This window comes from Typopeltis vanoorti, chromosome 11, assembly GCF_054136105.1.
Source record: "Typopeltis vanoorti isolate ZY-2024b chromosome 11, IOZ_Tvanoo_1.0, whole genome shotgun sequence".
Classification (NCBI taxonomy): Eukaryota; Metazoa; Arthropoda; class Arachnida; order Uropygi; family Thelyphonidae; genus Typopeltis; species Typopeltis vanoorti.
The window spans coordinates 134,002,970-134,016,661 of NC_143559.1; the positions used below are offsets into that span (position 1 = coordinate 134,002,970).

At 35.4% G+C, this 13,692-nt stretch overlaps 1 protein-coding gene across 1 annotated transcript in view; it reads left to right on the plus strand.

The window, feature by feature from the left end:
• Positions 1–13,692, plus strand: part of psidin (phagocyte signaling impaired) — a 321,893-nt gene that overhangs the window by 174,335 nt on the left and 133,866 nt on the right. The window contains exon 10 of the mRNA XM_090399962.1: positions 11,094–11,212. Coding sequence (XP_090256088.1) covers positions 11,094–11,212 — 119 coding nt within the window. The remainder of the gene's footprint in view (positions 1–11,093; positions 11,213–13,692) is intronic.

Here is a 13,692-nt window from a genome sequence, read left to right on the forward strand (position 1 = left end):
ATTGTCAGTTATGCATGCATTGGAGGCAACGTATGAAATTAGGAGATTGGCTTTTTCTGTGTGTGTGTGTGTGATGATGTAATGGAGCGATTGGGTGTGATAAGGTTGGGAATGGTGTTGGGCAAAAGTTATGACCAATTGCTTTGGCAAGAGACCAAATCATCTATGAACAGGAAGGTTGCAGATTTAGTAATTGGTGAAATTAAGAATAGTTGCCATTGTTACCCAGACCTGCTTATGTGGTGGTGATTATTTAACCATCATTATCAATTTCCTGATATGCACTCTTAGGAGTATACAGGATATTACCATAATATGATATGAAAAAGCTATATCATTACTGACATCTTATTGACAGTTTTTTTTCCACATTAATTTGTTATCTGTCAAAACTTCAGCATTATCAGATCTTATATTTCTATCTTCTGAGGCAAAATATCAATCCTAGATCTTGGTCTTCCCTTTGGGTCATTTTCTAGCTATCCTTGCAAAAACAATAGTTTTGCTAACCTTTCCTTTCTCACTCTGTTTAAATGACCATACCACCTGAAATTAGCTCTTTTTTGTACATTCCTGAATGCTAACAATGTCACATTTTTCCTGATATCCTCATCTTTAATATGATACTGCCATTGATGCTATATGCTCACTCCCCTAATCTTTCTCAAAACTCATATCCATGGCCTCCATTCTTTGACCAAGTACTTTATTTCTAACCCAGCTCTCAGATCTATATGTTAAAATTGGTTTGATCACTATCTTGTATACATGCTTGTTTAGTGTTTTGACTAATTTCTCTGTTGTTCCATATCAGTTTATTCAGTTGACTTCCTACCATACTTTCTATGCTAATTCTGTTTGTTTCTAGATTTAACTTGTCATTGTGCCTAAATAGCTGAAATATTTTACTTGTTCTATAGGTTCTTCATTCAGGATGCAGTTGATATTTTCTGCCTATTTTGATTGTCTTTTTATTGCACTTTCATATCAAATTTATTACAGCAGTTATTCAACTTAGCTAGGGAATCCTGTAGATTTGTACTAGAATCATTTAGAAATATAATATCATCTGCATAAAGTAAAAGCTGAAATTAACACCCCCAAATTTCACATCAGGCCTGGTTTACTTTTCCATAATATTATTGTGGATACACAATACAATCCATATAAAACAATAACAGTGAGATATATTTATTAATTTTATTGAATTAACATCAAACCAACTTTCTGTACATCCTTCAAATCTAACTGCTGACTTACAACTCAAATATAGACTGTCAATACATTGCTCATCACATAAATTTACACATTACAACTGCAGCATTTTGAACAGCTTTCTTACAATTTTACTTTCTTTCAATTTTTTCTATCTCCTCTCAGAGCACAAGCAGACTTACTATCTAGGAACTTTTGATGAACTATCTTTTTTCTTGATTGCCTCTTTGATCTCTACCCCCCCCCCCCCACCATTAGAATCTGATTTTTCTATTCTTGCTCCCAACCATCACATGACTCTCTGGGTGAATCAGTCAATGTTTTCTTTGGGGTGTGACACAATCTCTAATGACTGGTTCTTGTTTTCACATTCTTTTATATTTTCTTGAATAATATTTGTGTATTTGAGTCTACAGTTCACATCTGAAAATTGCTCAGATTTGATTCATTTTAAAATCTTCTTACTTTTCCTTTGAATATGATATTCACTTTTATCCTACTTGAAAATAAATGGCGATTATATCTTATTTCAATAATCTTCTGGATATATGCTGTGTCCTGAATCAGCATGAAATTATTGCTATCAACAATAACATAGTGAGACTTTTGTTGTTTCTCGTATAGTATCTCCATGTGAATTTATGCAGATCTGTATGTTGCAGCACGATGTTAGTAATAACTATCCTTGTCTTGTGAAGAAATTCAGCAGATGCTCACCATTAATGTTAGCAATGCTCTTTTCTGCAAATTTTCTGAAAATATTTGCATGTTTTCAGAAACATGCAAATGGTAATCATTTCTACTCTGCTATTTAGATCTCGAGTACTATCTTTTTTTTTTTTTTTTTTTTTTTTGTTAGCTGCTTCTCTAATATGCTTGATATTGTCTACCATTCAAGAAGGTTATCCTCATTAGTATTGCATACTATAGCTACTCCTTTTCCCTTATCATTATCATTAATGCCCACAATATAACATCTTGGGTTTGTACATCAGAAGAATCTCAACTGTTTTTGTCTTTGTTTTGGTAACACCTATTATGCCAATCTAGTAATTATTAAATTCTTCTGCTAGTTCCATTTTTTTTCTCTGTTGTTGCTTATGTTTACGGTGCCAGTTTTGAGCTCTGCTGATGTTGAGTTGGTTTATTTTATTTTATTTTTATATGTTGGGGCCATACATGAGAAGTTGGTTGGTCAACATATAGTACATTAGTACTGTGTATGGGAAGAGAATTGGGAAACGAGGAACTTGTTCACATTGAATTTAAAGGCCTGTGCATTATATTCCCTGGGAAACACATGGGAAGGAAAATTCATGCTTAATTCTTACTACTCCTGCTAACACAGTGTGGCAGCAGTAGTAGGAATGAAGGAGGAAAAAGAAAAACTTGTTCCTTCAGTGTGGAGTTGGACTGTGAAGGGATGTTTGGTGGTAACTGCACGTGTTTCAATGGATTTGGCAGAGATAAGGGGGAGGGATTATTGATGATAGTTCTGATGAACATTTACCATGGAGAAATATCTATAGAAGATGCATGCAGTAGATACTAGATGGCTGTCCGAGAGTTGTTGGGGTTAGTGAGTAAAAGAGTTGTTAATCAGTCTGACTGCTTTCCTCTGCACTGCATTGAGTATTTTTAGGTAGCTCTTAGATGCACCTCCAAAGATGTGTGAGTAACACCCGATGGATGGATGGGTTGATTTGTTATTTGTACAAGATTTAGCTGTTCTAGGGTAAAGTAATGCCTCGAACAAAAGAAGAATCCTAATTTTTTGAATGCTGAGGAGGCAGTGGTTGTTATTTGTTTATGCCAAAGTCTTGATGTCAAGGTTATTCCAAGGCAAGATAGCTCATCTTGCCTGGAGATTTGGGTAAAGGTAAAGCTGGGATAATATGGGATAAGGCTGGGGGACTTGTTTAATCTGGTGACACCTTAGTCAGCATGAAATTCAATCGTGTTGTACCATCATGTTATTTTGGGGTAAGTCAATAAGAATACAATTTGATCAGCTAAATCCCAAATTGCCAGGTCATCCCCGTTCATTCAGTATTCAGGTAGATCCTACTAATGGGTTTCACCACAAGAACATTAGATTGGACATTTGGTCATAAGTTCTGGTCGATTCTTCTCATTTCTTAAAAGGTTGTGTGGAGGTCTCCTCCCATTATCCATCTTTGGCACCATGATTATTTAACCTGCCAAGGGAAATTGAAATTAAGGGAAAAGTTACTTATTAGAAGAGGTACAAGAGGTAGGATTTGAATTTTTATTTTTATTTTTAAAAAAAAAAACTAATCTTCAGAGAATAACAAAAGAACTTGAAACATAAACTGGAAGTTATTTATTGGAACACAAATAGTAAAGAGAATGCATTATGAGAAGGAAATTCAAAAAGCGTAGCTGCTTGGATGAACTGTCATTTCTCAGTGTAATATTCTGCAACAAGAACTATGGAATGAAAGTTAATCTGAAACATCAGCTGAATATAAATAGCAGTTATTATTAATGATATTGCTAATAAACGACTAAATTTCATGTACAGTTAGTTACCTAGCAAAGATTAACTGCAAATATTTGTGTGAATATGTACAAATTAACAGGATTGAAATAGGATTGAAATGTAAATCATGAGTCTTGTGAAAATGATAGTGTGATTACTTTGAGTGTTTATTTAGTTGGAGGTTATTGTAGAATAAGGAATGATAATATCATTGTTATAACAAACCTCCATGGATTCAACAGACACATTTTGGAATGTGTCTCAATGAGTAACCTATCATAAATAACCTTATCATTCTTACACCTAACATTTACAACACTCTAGCAGTACACTCCACTCACCCATCATTCCCCATGTTGTTATTACTATTAGCCTAGGAGTGCAATGGTGAGCTGTGTGAATGATAGAGTCCCCTTGGTCATTTACACAGCTCGTCATACTGCACCTTAAACACATTCAAATTCTCTGCAGGTATGGCATTCCAATCATTCACAACTCTGCATGCAAAAAACTTGCTTCTCACTCCCTCCTTATACAGCTTCCAGGGATGACCTCTTGTTCTCTCCTGATCCTCCACTATTCTATGAAAAACCACTTCAACATTGATCCTGTAATAATCCTTTACTAACTTGTACATCTCTATCATATCACCCCTCTTCCTCCTATTTGCTAGACTCTGTAAATTGCATCTTCTCAACCTTTCCTCATATTCAATTCCAGAGATCAGAAACTATCTTAGTCAGTCACCTCCGGACCTTTTTCAACATCTCTTCGTTCTTTTGAAAACCAGGTGACCAGTGCACAGTAGTCCATGTGTGGCCTAATCAGAGCCTTATAGAATGGAACAAGAATCTCCTTACAGCTTGAAGTTAGTGTCCTCCACATCATTCCTAGAATTCATTGTGTTGTCCTCACAATTTTGGCAACGTGTCCTCTAAATTTTAGATTTTTATCCACCATCATTCCAAGATCTCTTATTTCATTTCCTCCACCTCCAACAATATATCTCCCACCAAGCATAAATTCTACATCCCATATTTGTTTCCCAAATTTTAAAACCTTACATTTTGCAACATTGAACTGGTAACCCCGTTCCTATGCCCATTCACGCATCTATTCAAGTCTTTTTGTAAGGCCACAAACATCTGCTCTACTCCTCACATTCCCAACTTAGCATCATCTGCAAACAACTGAATATTCCCATCCAAATCTTCCCAAATATGATTAATATACAAGTTGAACAGGAACGGCCCTAAAACAGACTTCAAAGGCACATCACTAGTGACTTTCATCTTCCAGGATATTGCTCCCCCATACACAGTTTGCTGATACATATCAGAGAGCCGATCTCCGATTCAATTCACTAGTCTGATATCCAACCCCATCTGCTCTACTTTGAGTAACAACTTATCATCTAGTAATCTATCAAAAGCATTTGCAAAATCAAAGTATACTATTGGCTATCCATCTCTTTTGTCCAATGAAGCCATCATCTTATTGTAATAAGTAAACAGATTATGCTGTCCATCAAAGATATTACACTGTTGTCAACCCTCTGGATCCTGGTTCTCAACAGCCTCTCCAACACTTTAACCACAACAACTTACACACAGATAGACCTCTAATTTGATGCTTAAGTTCTGTTACCTCCCTTGTAAAGTGGCACAATTTTGCATTCCTTCCACTCCTTTGGAACTTCCAAAGGAGTGGAAAGCTCCTTTGGAAGTTCCAAAGGAGTGGAAGGAATCCAATGCAAGACTCATATTAAACAAATATGTCAAGGCTGAAGTCAACGTTTCTTCAAAATATGTGGTGATATATTATCAACTTCCACACCTTATTAACATCAAGTTTGCTCAATTCCCCATATACCTCTTGCTTACTTAGTCAGACTCTTCTTCTCATCATCAACTGCTCTCAAACTCTTCATGATGTCACATTCACAAGAATGAAAGATATTTATGAGCTGCTCATCATCTCAACTATATCTTCTGCAGCAGTTGTTCTTATATCATTTTCTTCAATCAATTCTTTCCATAATCTTTTTTTTTTTGCTGGCTACATATCAAAAGAACTACCTACGATTCTTTTTGGCTTCATTAGCTACCTGCTGTACATACTTCACTTTGGCTTCCTTACCTACCAGTTGTCCTCCTTGCCCGTTCTTTTTAATCCTCATGAAATTGATTATCGGCGTACTTAACAGTAAAAGCTGTATAACCTGAGAGGAGACCTCCACATAGCCTTTAAAGGAATGCGGAGAACCCACCAGGGCTTCTGACGTAATGTCCAATCCTCACCTTCTCGTGGTGCACCCTGTTGGGTATCTACTTGGATACTGAACGAACGGGGATGGGCTGGCAATTTGGGATTTAGCCGACCAAATTGTATTCTTATTGGTTAAACCAAAATAAAAAATGATGGTACAACATGGCAAAATTTCATGCTGGCTGGGGCGTTGCCCGGTTAAACAAGGCCCACGTTGTTTTCGCCAGGGAACCAGGGAGAACAGCGAAAAGTCAGCTACTGGAACAGATCTGAAAACTAACCCCAACTCAACATCACCAGAGTTAAAGATTGGTACTATCAACATAAGAAGCCTGAATGGCAAAGAAATGGAGCTAGCTGAGGAATTAGATAAGTATCGGATCGATATAATAGGGGTAACTGAAACAAAAAAGAAAAACTGGTGAGATCTTTCTGAACAATAAATACAAAATGTTATATTCAGGCAATGACAATCAAGGAAAAGAAGGAGCAGCCATAATATTCAACACAAAATACGAGGCTAATCTTCTTGAATGGCAGTCAGTCTGACGTAGAGTAATGTGGGAAAATATGATATTGGGGAACTGGACATTGAGACGTATTTGTGCCTATGGTCCCACAGAAGGTTCTACTAAGGTAGAAGTGGAGGAATTTTTTGAGGCTTAAGAAAAAGCAACTGACACAATGAAAAAGGAAAAGTTGGTCCTTGTTGAGGATCTAAATAGCAGAGTAGGAAATGATTGTGAGACATACAAAAATATTTTGGGAAAATTTGGAGAAAAGAGCAAAGCTAATAATAATGGCAAATATCTGTTGGATTTCTGCTCAGGACATGGACTGGTTATTACTAACACCATGTTCCAACATAAAAATGTGCACAAATTCACATGGAGAGAAGAGGCAAGGAATAAGAAAAGTCTCATTGACTATGTTATTGTTGATAATGATGTTTTCTCCCTGGTGCAGGAGACCAGAGTGTACAGAGGATTTGAAATTGGAAGTGATCACCATTTAGTCTTGAGCAGGATAAAATTGAATTTCATATTGAAAAGAATAACATGTAAGAAAGTTTTAAAGCGAATAAAAGTTAAGCAGCTCTCAGATGTGAACTGTAGACTAAAATACACAAAGATTATTTGAAAAAAAAAATGAAAGAGTTTGAGAACAGGAATCAAACCTTGGAGATTCAGTGGCAAACTCTGAAGAAAACATTGATTGATTCTGCCAGAGATGCATGTGGTAAGGTTGTCTGCAAGGATAAAAAAATCAGAACTCCCTGGTGGACACAGGAAGTGAAAGAGACAGTGAAGGAAAAGAAGAAACCATATCAAAAGTTCCTTTCAAAGTCAGCTTGTGTTCTTAGAGAATACAGAGACAAATGTAAGAAAGCTAAACACTGTGTAAAACTAGCTAAACAAAAGTCATGGGAAGACTTTGGCAAGAATATAGAAAATAAATATCAAGAAGGTGGCAAAATATTCTCGAGGTTGTTGAAGAAGCTTAGGAATAGAGGAAAGAGTGCTATAAAAGGAGTTAGAGATGATAAAGGTGACATGAAAATGGGAGAAAATGATATCCTTGAAGTATGGAGTAATTACTTTGAAAAACTGCTAAATAAAACAAGCAGTGATGACAGCACAGTGGTAAAAATCACTGACCAGGCATGCAGTCAGGAATACATATCGATACTTGAAGTAGAAAAAGCCATCAAAGGCTTGAAATATGGACAGGCAGCAGGAGTAGATGATATTCGACCAGAAATGCTAGAGTATGGTGGTATAAGAGTCTTACAGTGGCTGCACTGCATAGTTCAGAAAGCCTGAATGAGGGACGAATTCCCGATGATTGGAGTAGAGCTCTCATAGTACCCATATATAAAAAGGGAAATAAAACTGAATATGAGAATTGCAGAGGTATTTCCCTACTGAGTGTTCCTGGGAAGATCTATGCAAGTATACTTGAGAAACGGTTGAGAAGAATTGTGGAAGAAAAGCTTGGTGAAGAACAAGCTGGATTCAGGCCAAATAGAGGCTGTCAGGATCAGATTTTTACTTTATGACAAATTGTCGAGAAAGCATGGGATTATAACAAAGATCTGTATTATTATGTTTTGTCGATTTGGAAAAGGCATATGACAAGGTGCCAAGAGAGAAGCTATTCAATACGCTACAGTTATATCGTGTCAATGGGGAATTATATCAAGCAATACTTAGTCTTTATTTAAGTTGTCAGCAGTTAGAATTGAAGGAAGTACAGGAAGATGGTTTAATGTTAAATCTGGTGTGAGACAAGGATGTACATTATCCCGTCTGTTATTCATTATGTATGGATCACATTATGAAGGAAAGTGGTATTAAACATGATATCAAAATTGGAGATATTAATGTCATCTCTTTGCTTTATGCGGATGATGTTATACTTCTAAATAAATCCGCTACAACTCTGCAAGATTCTCTGACTAAATTGAATAAACTGTTGTAATAGATGTGGTATGAAGGTCAGCAATAAAAAGACAAAGACAATGAAAATAGGCAGAATCATTGAAAATGTCAACTGTGTTGTGAATGAGGAACCTGTGGAACAAGTAAAACATTTCAGCTACTTAGGCACGATTTTTTGCTGAAGATGGTAGATTAAATATAGAAATAGACAACAGAATCAGCAAAGCTGGTATGGTGGGAAGTCAATTAAATAAATTCATATGGAATAAGAGAGAAATTAGTCGGCACATTAAATTGGCTGTATACAAGACATTGTTCAAACCAGTTTTAACTTATGGATCTGAGAGCTGGGTCAGAAGTAAAACACTTGACCAAAGACTAGAGACCGCAGATATGAGAGTCCTGAGAAAGATTATAGGCGTGAACAGATGGCATCAATGGTAATATCATATTAAAAACGAGGATATTATTGAAGAACTTGACATTGTCAGCATCCAGGAATGCGTTAGCAGAGCTAATCTCAGCAGGTATGGTCACTTAACAAGTTCATTGTCAATCACGCGATATCACGTGATGCGAGCTTTCACCTAGCGGCCGATCACGCGTTATCGCATGGACGTCGCTATCAAGTAAAAAAAATTTGCCCACCACACGAAATTCCAATTTTCAGCTTGGCAATGAACGTGTTAAACAGAATGGGCGAAGAAAGATTAGCAAAACAAGTGTTCTCTGCCAGGTTTGCAGCAAAACGACCCAGAGGAAGACCAAGATATAGGTAGATTGATACTGTACAAAGTGGCTTAGATGATAGAAATATAAGATCTGATAATGTTGGAGTCTTGACAAGACTGATTTGGAGGAAAATTGTAGATAGGAAGTTAGTAATGATGTAATTTTTTTCATGTAGTACTATCATATGCTGTACACCCTTTGAGGGTACATGACAGGAATTTGATGATGATGAAATTGATTATCATTACTTCTCTTATGCTGCTTCCATAATTCCTTTTTTCCTGTGTATTGCAGGCTTAATCTCTTCATTTGGCCATTTCACATCTATCTTATTTAACCTTCTGATCCTTGGAATACATTTAGACATTGCTTCTACTAGACAGTTCTTGAATATCAAGTAAGCTGCATTGATTTCCTTTCCAGACATCTTCTCATTCCATGCTACACCTACGTGCTGTCTCCTGAGCTTCTCATAATCACCAGCCTTGTAGTTCCAAGGCTGGTGAATATTTATAAGGGTATATGTGGAACTTCCACATATATCCTTTCCTCACACTACTGGCAGCTACCTAGGTAATCACTTCATGGTCATTCTCACCAACTAGAGGGTGATTTGACACCTCATTTATAATTACACCCTCTGATGAGATGATCAAATTCAAGACCCGCAATTCTTGTGTGCCCTCTGTTACATATTGCCTGAGATAGTTGTCCCGCAAAAATTCGAGAAACTCGTTTTTTTTTTTTTTTTACTTCCAGTTATCTCATCATCCCGGTCTATTTTTCCATAATTAAAATCGTCCATAATGATCACCCTTTTCTTATTTGCTTGGTTAATTTGATTATACATTTCATGGTCACTGCCATCCACATTACGACATCAGGCTAAGTATTTCATTCTATTTACCTCTATCTCACACCATTCTGCCTCAAAACCACTGAAACTATTTCCCTCTTGCATCTCCACCTTGTACGGGCAACTCTTTCTTTATCATTGATAGCACTCCTGCTGTAAAAATAGATGGAATAAATGTAGAAAATCTATTTCTTATTCCTTTTCCATTATACCTGAATGCAGCCTCTCATCCTTCTCCTTGCCCTTCACTCTCGATATATTTGCTCTTATGTTAAGCTGGTAAAATCTCCAACTTAAATATTTGTCATATTATCTCATTTCTGCACATTCACTAAACTCTGTACTTCACATCCTTTCAACCTATCTACCTCTTTACCCTCCAGAATTGTGACCAGCATTCCATAGTCACTCATCTTTGGATCTGTCCATAATTTCCATATCACACTGAAAATTATGAAACTAAATTTGATTTATCATAGTTCATATGTGGCCTGGCAATTATCTTAGCAATTTTGCTTGATGAATACACATTTTACATGAACTGTTTAACTAATGAGTGACTTGCGTATGTTATTAAAATCAGTTATTGAACAAGATGTGTAGTTATTTTTAAATAAAAACTGAAGCATTTGTGTTCTGATTTAGGGGAAAAAAAAGAAAGATTTAATCAATGGATAAATTGATACCATATAACTGATCACATTCAGTGCAGGCTTGGTTGGTTGAGTGGAGAGTGTCTCTACTTTGCAACAAACATGTTGCGGTTTCCAACATGTTTTTAGATAGCAGATAAACTTCAGTGCTTGGTGTGAGCTCACCACCACACTTAATTGGTGAATCTGAAGCAGCTTGAAAAGTACTATATTTAATTTTAAAATATTAGTTGCTACCTATTACTAATTAAATTTTAATATAAGTTTGTTCATTTATAATTATGTAATTAAATATTTTTATATCTGATGAAGAACTTCCATGGCTGCTGTTTATAATTATTTTTGAGCATCCATTTTAATTATTTTATCATTTTGATAATCTTACTTAAAAGTCTTTGTCAGTAGAATATGTTTTATTTAATTAGGAACCATGGTTGATATTTTAATGTCATTTTATGAGAAATTTGGCTCAAAACCATGTTGTTTTTTGGATATGGCACACCTAGTCTCATCTTTATCTCTTTCTTCTGAAGATCTTAAAAAGGTAACTTTTTTGTAATAATATATTTTGCACAGACCATGTCTACCTATCAATTCATATTTATTTATATATAACTGGTATATAATTATAAAGCACTTTCACAAGGCACTCAGAATGATGCGTGGAAATACCTAGATTCAAATCCTATTCAAATGCAAGAAAGTAACTGATGAAACCAGCAAAACTAGTTTCTTTCTTTCATAAATTGCTTATTTCAAAGTAATATAACCAAATGTCATTTTATTTAGCAGCTTCAAATAAAGATTAAAAGTCATATCCAGTTATTTCCACACAAGTATTAGATAGTTATCTTGCAACACTTTTATTTCATTTTATTTTATTTTAATATTTCAATTCTTTTAATGTTTGGCTGGGGTGGGGGCAGAGTTTTTTTAATGTTGTTGTTGATTAGAATCAAAGTTCCTCCACATTCAGAAACAATACATTTAAATGATTCATCTGTTTGTATATGAATATGTCTATAACTGAATCGTATTCCATTCACTTATTCTATTAAATTAAAGCTAAATATTAATCATTAGCATAAATAAAAAAATTTATAACATGTCAAAAAAGTAATTTTTTTTCCCATAATATAAGTGACTAATCGCATGCATAGCTGGCATAGGTTTCCTCCTGAAAACTTATTTTTAATCCTACTAACCATTCAGTACATTAGAATTTCTGGAACATCACATCCAGAGACCAGGCAGTGAAAAAAAAAAAAAAAAATATATATATATATATATATATATATAACAATAGATAGATTAGAACCAGAGTACAGGTATGGAGTTCAGAGCTGAGTTCAGACCCTGAATACTTGAAAAGTGTAAACCCCCAACAAATTATTCCCCAATTCTCCGGAGATGATACGGATGATGTCAAAGCATTTTTTGACTATGTAGAAGAACTTAGGAAAATAGGACGATGGAGCGACTTTCAGCTGCTCGTCCTCCTGCGCAACAAACTAGTTGGCAGGGCAAAATCCTTCTTCTACTCGTTGCCCATAATGAAGCTTCTCTAAATCACTACCAGAGATTTAGAGAAGCCTTGATCTCCCAATTTTCGAAAACTAAAAATGTTGGACCCAACCTTTGGAAACTACAAAGGATAGTCCAGAAAGAAAAGGAAGGAGTTTCAGAGTTTTACAACAGGCTAATCACTCTGACGAGCTCCTTAAGTGTACCCGATAAGGAAAGACGTCACCTCGATTGGGCCGTCTTTCAATGATTGTTGGGGAGGGTGCAAGTTAAATTTTGTTTTACATGAGAGAGCAGCTACGAAGACATGCATATGATTGGTGTGGTATTAACAAAAGATCGCACGACCCAAAGACAAAGGCAATTGTTGAATTGCAATGCTAATTCTCTTCATCCGAATTTCATAACATCTGAAACTATCATAACAAAATTCACTATATATTTCTTAGTTTTAACACATTCGTGACAGGATATCGTTCATCGTTCCGACAGAACTGCTCATTACCGGCGGGCTCAACTCACACAAGTTGTGTAAGTTGAGCCAGCCGATCATGTAATTGAATTGGACAATAGTTTTTAGTTAGATAATGTGTTTCCGGTACAACATATGGTTTTGCTTCAGTCTGTACAGCATAGTTTCTGTGAGAGGGGGATCACATGATTCATTAGTTAGTGCCGTTTTTATTCCAGCTGTCTGTAATTGCACTACTTGTTGATATATTACGCAGACTGCAAAAGGCTTTGTATCTTATTCAGGGATACAATAAAACTTGTTTTTCTTGCATCTGCAGGGTAATGATTGTTGGGGAGGGTGTGGTGTTTACTGCAGGGAGTTAGTTATATCGCCTCGACGTGAACATGTTTAAACATTTTTCGTGTGCGAGGTATATGCGAAACTTTTTAATGTCTTTTTTCGTAAAGTAAAAGGGGTGCGAGTTATACGTGAGGACCAGTTATTTCCCCCTGCTCAGTTGACTTCTATGGTGAGTTACAATGCATAAATATTTTTCTTACCATTTTTTTTTTCAAACTAACATCATTAAAATTAATTTAATAATACAATAATCAATTTTACAGTGAATAATATTGTAAATTTATATATAAATAAATATAAATAAAATTATTTATAAAATTATAAATATTTTTATAAAATTATAATTATTTATAAAATATTATAAATAAATATATATTATAAATTTATAAATAAATTAATTAAGTTAGATTACTTTTTTATTAATCTTTGCCTATTAAAAACTGCCCGGCATGTCAGCAATTCAATTGGTAAATTTTTGGCACGCATCGGCACGTCTGCAACTTGACTTGTAAATTTTTGGCAAGCGCACATAAAAAAGTTCGCCACCACTGGACCAGATGTTTTAGGGATTGCAGTTATGGCAGCTTGTGTAATACACTGACATATGATTTACTGCATTGCTGATGGAAAAAGAGATGACCCTTGATGAACGAAATTCTGCTAATAATGAGGTGAGCCAGTCAGCT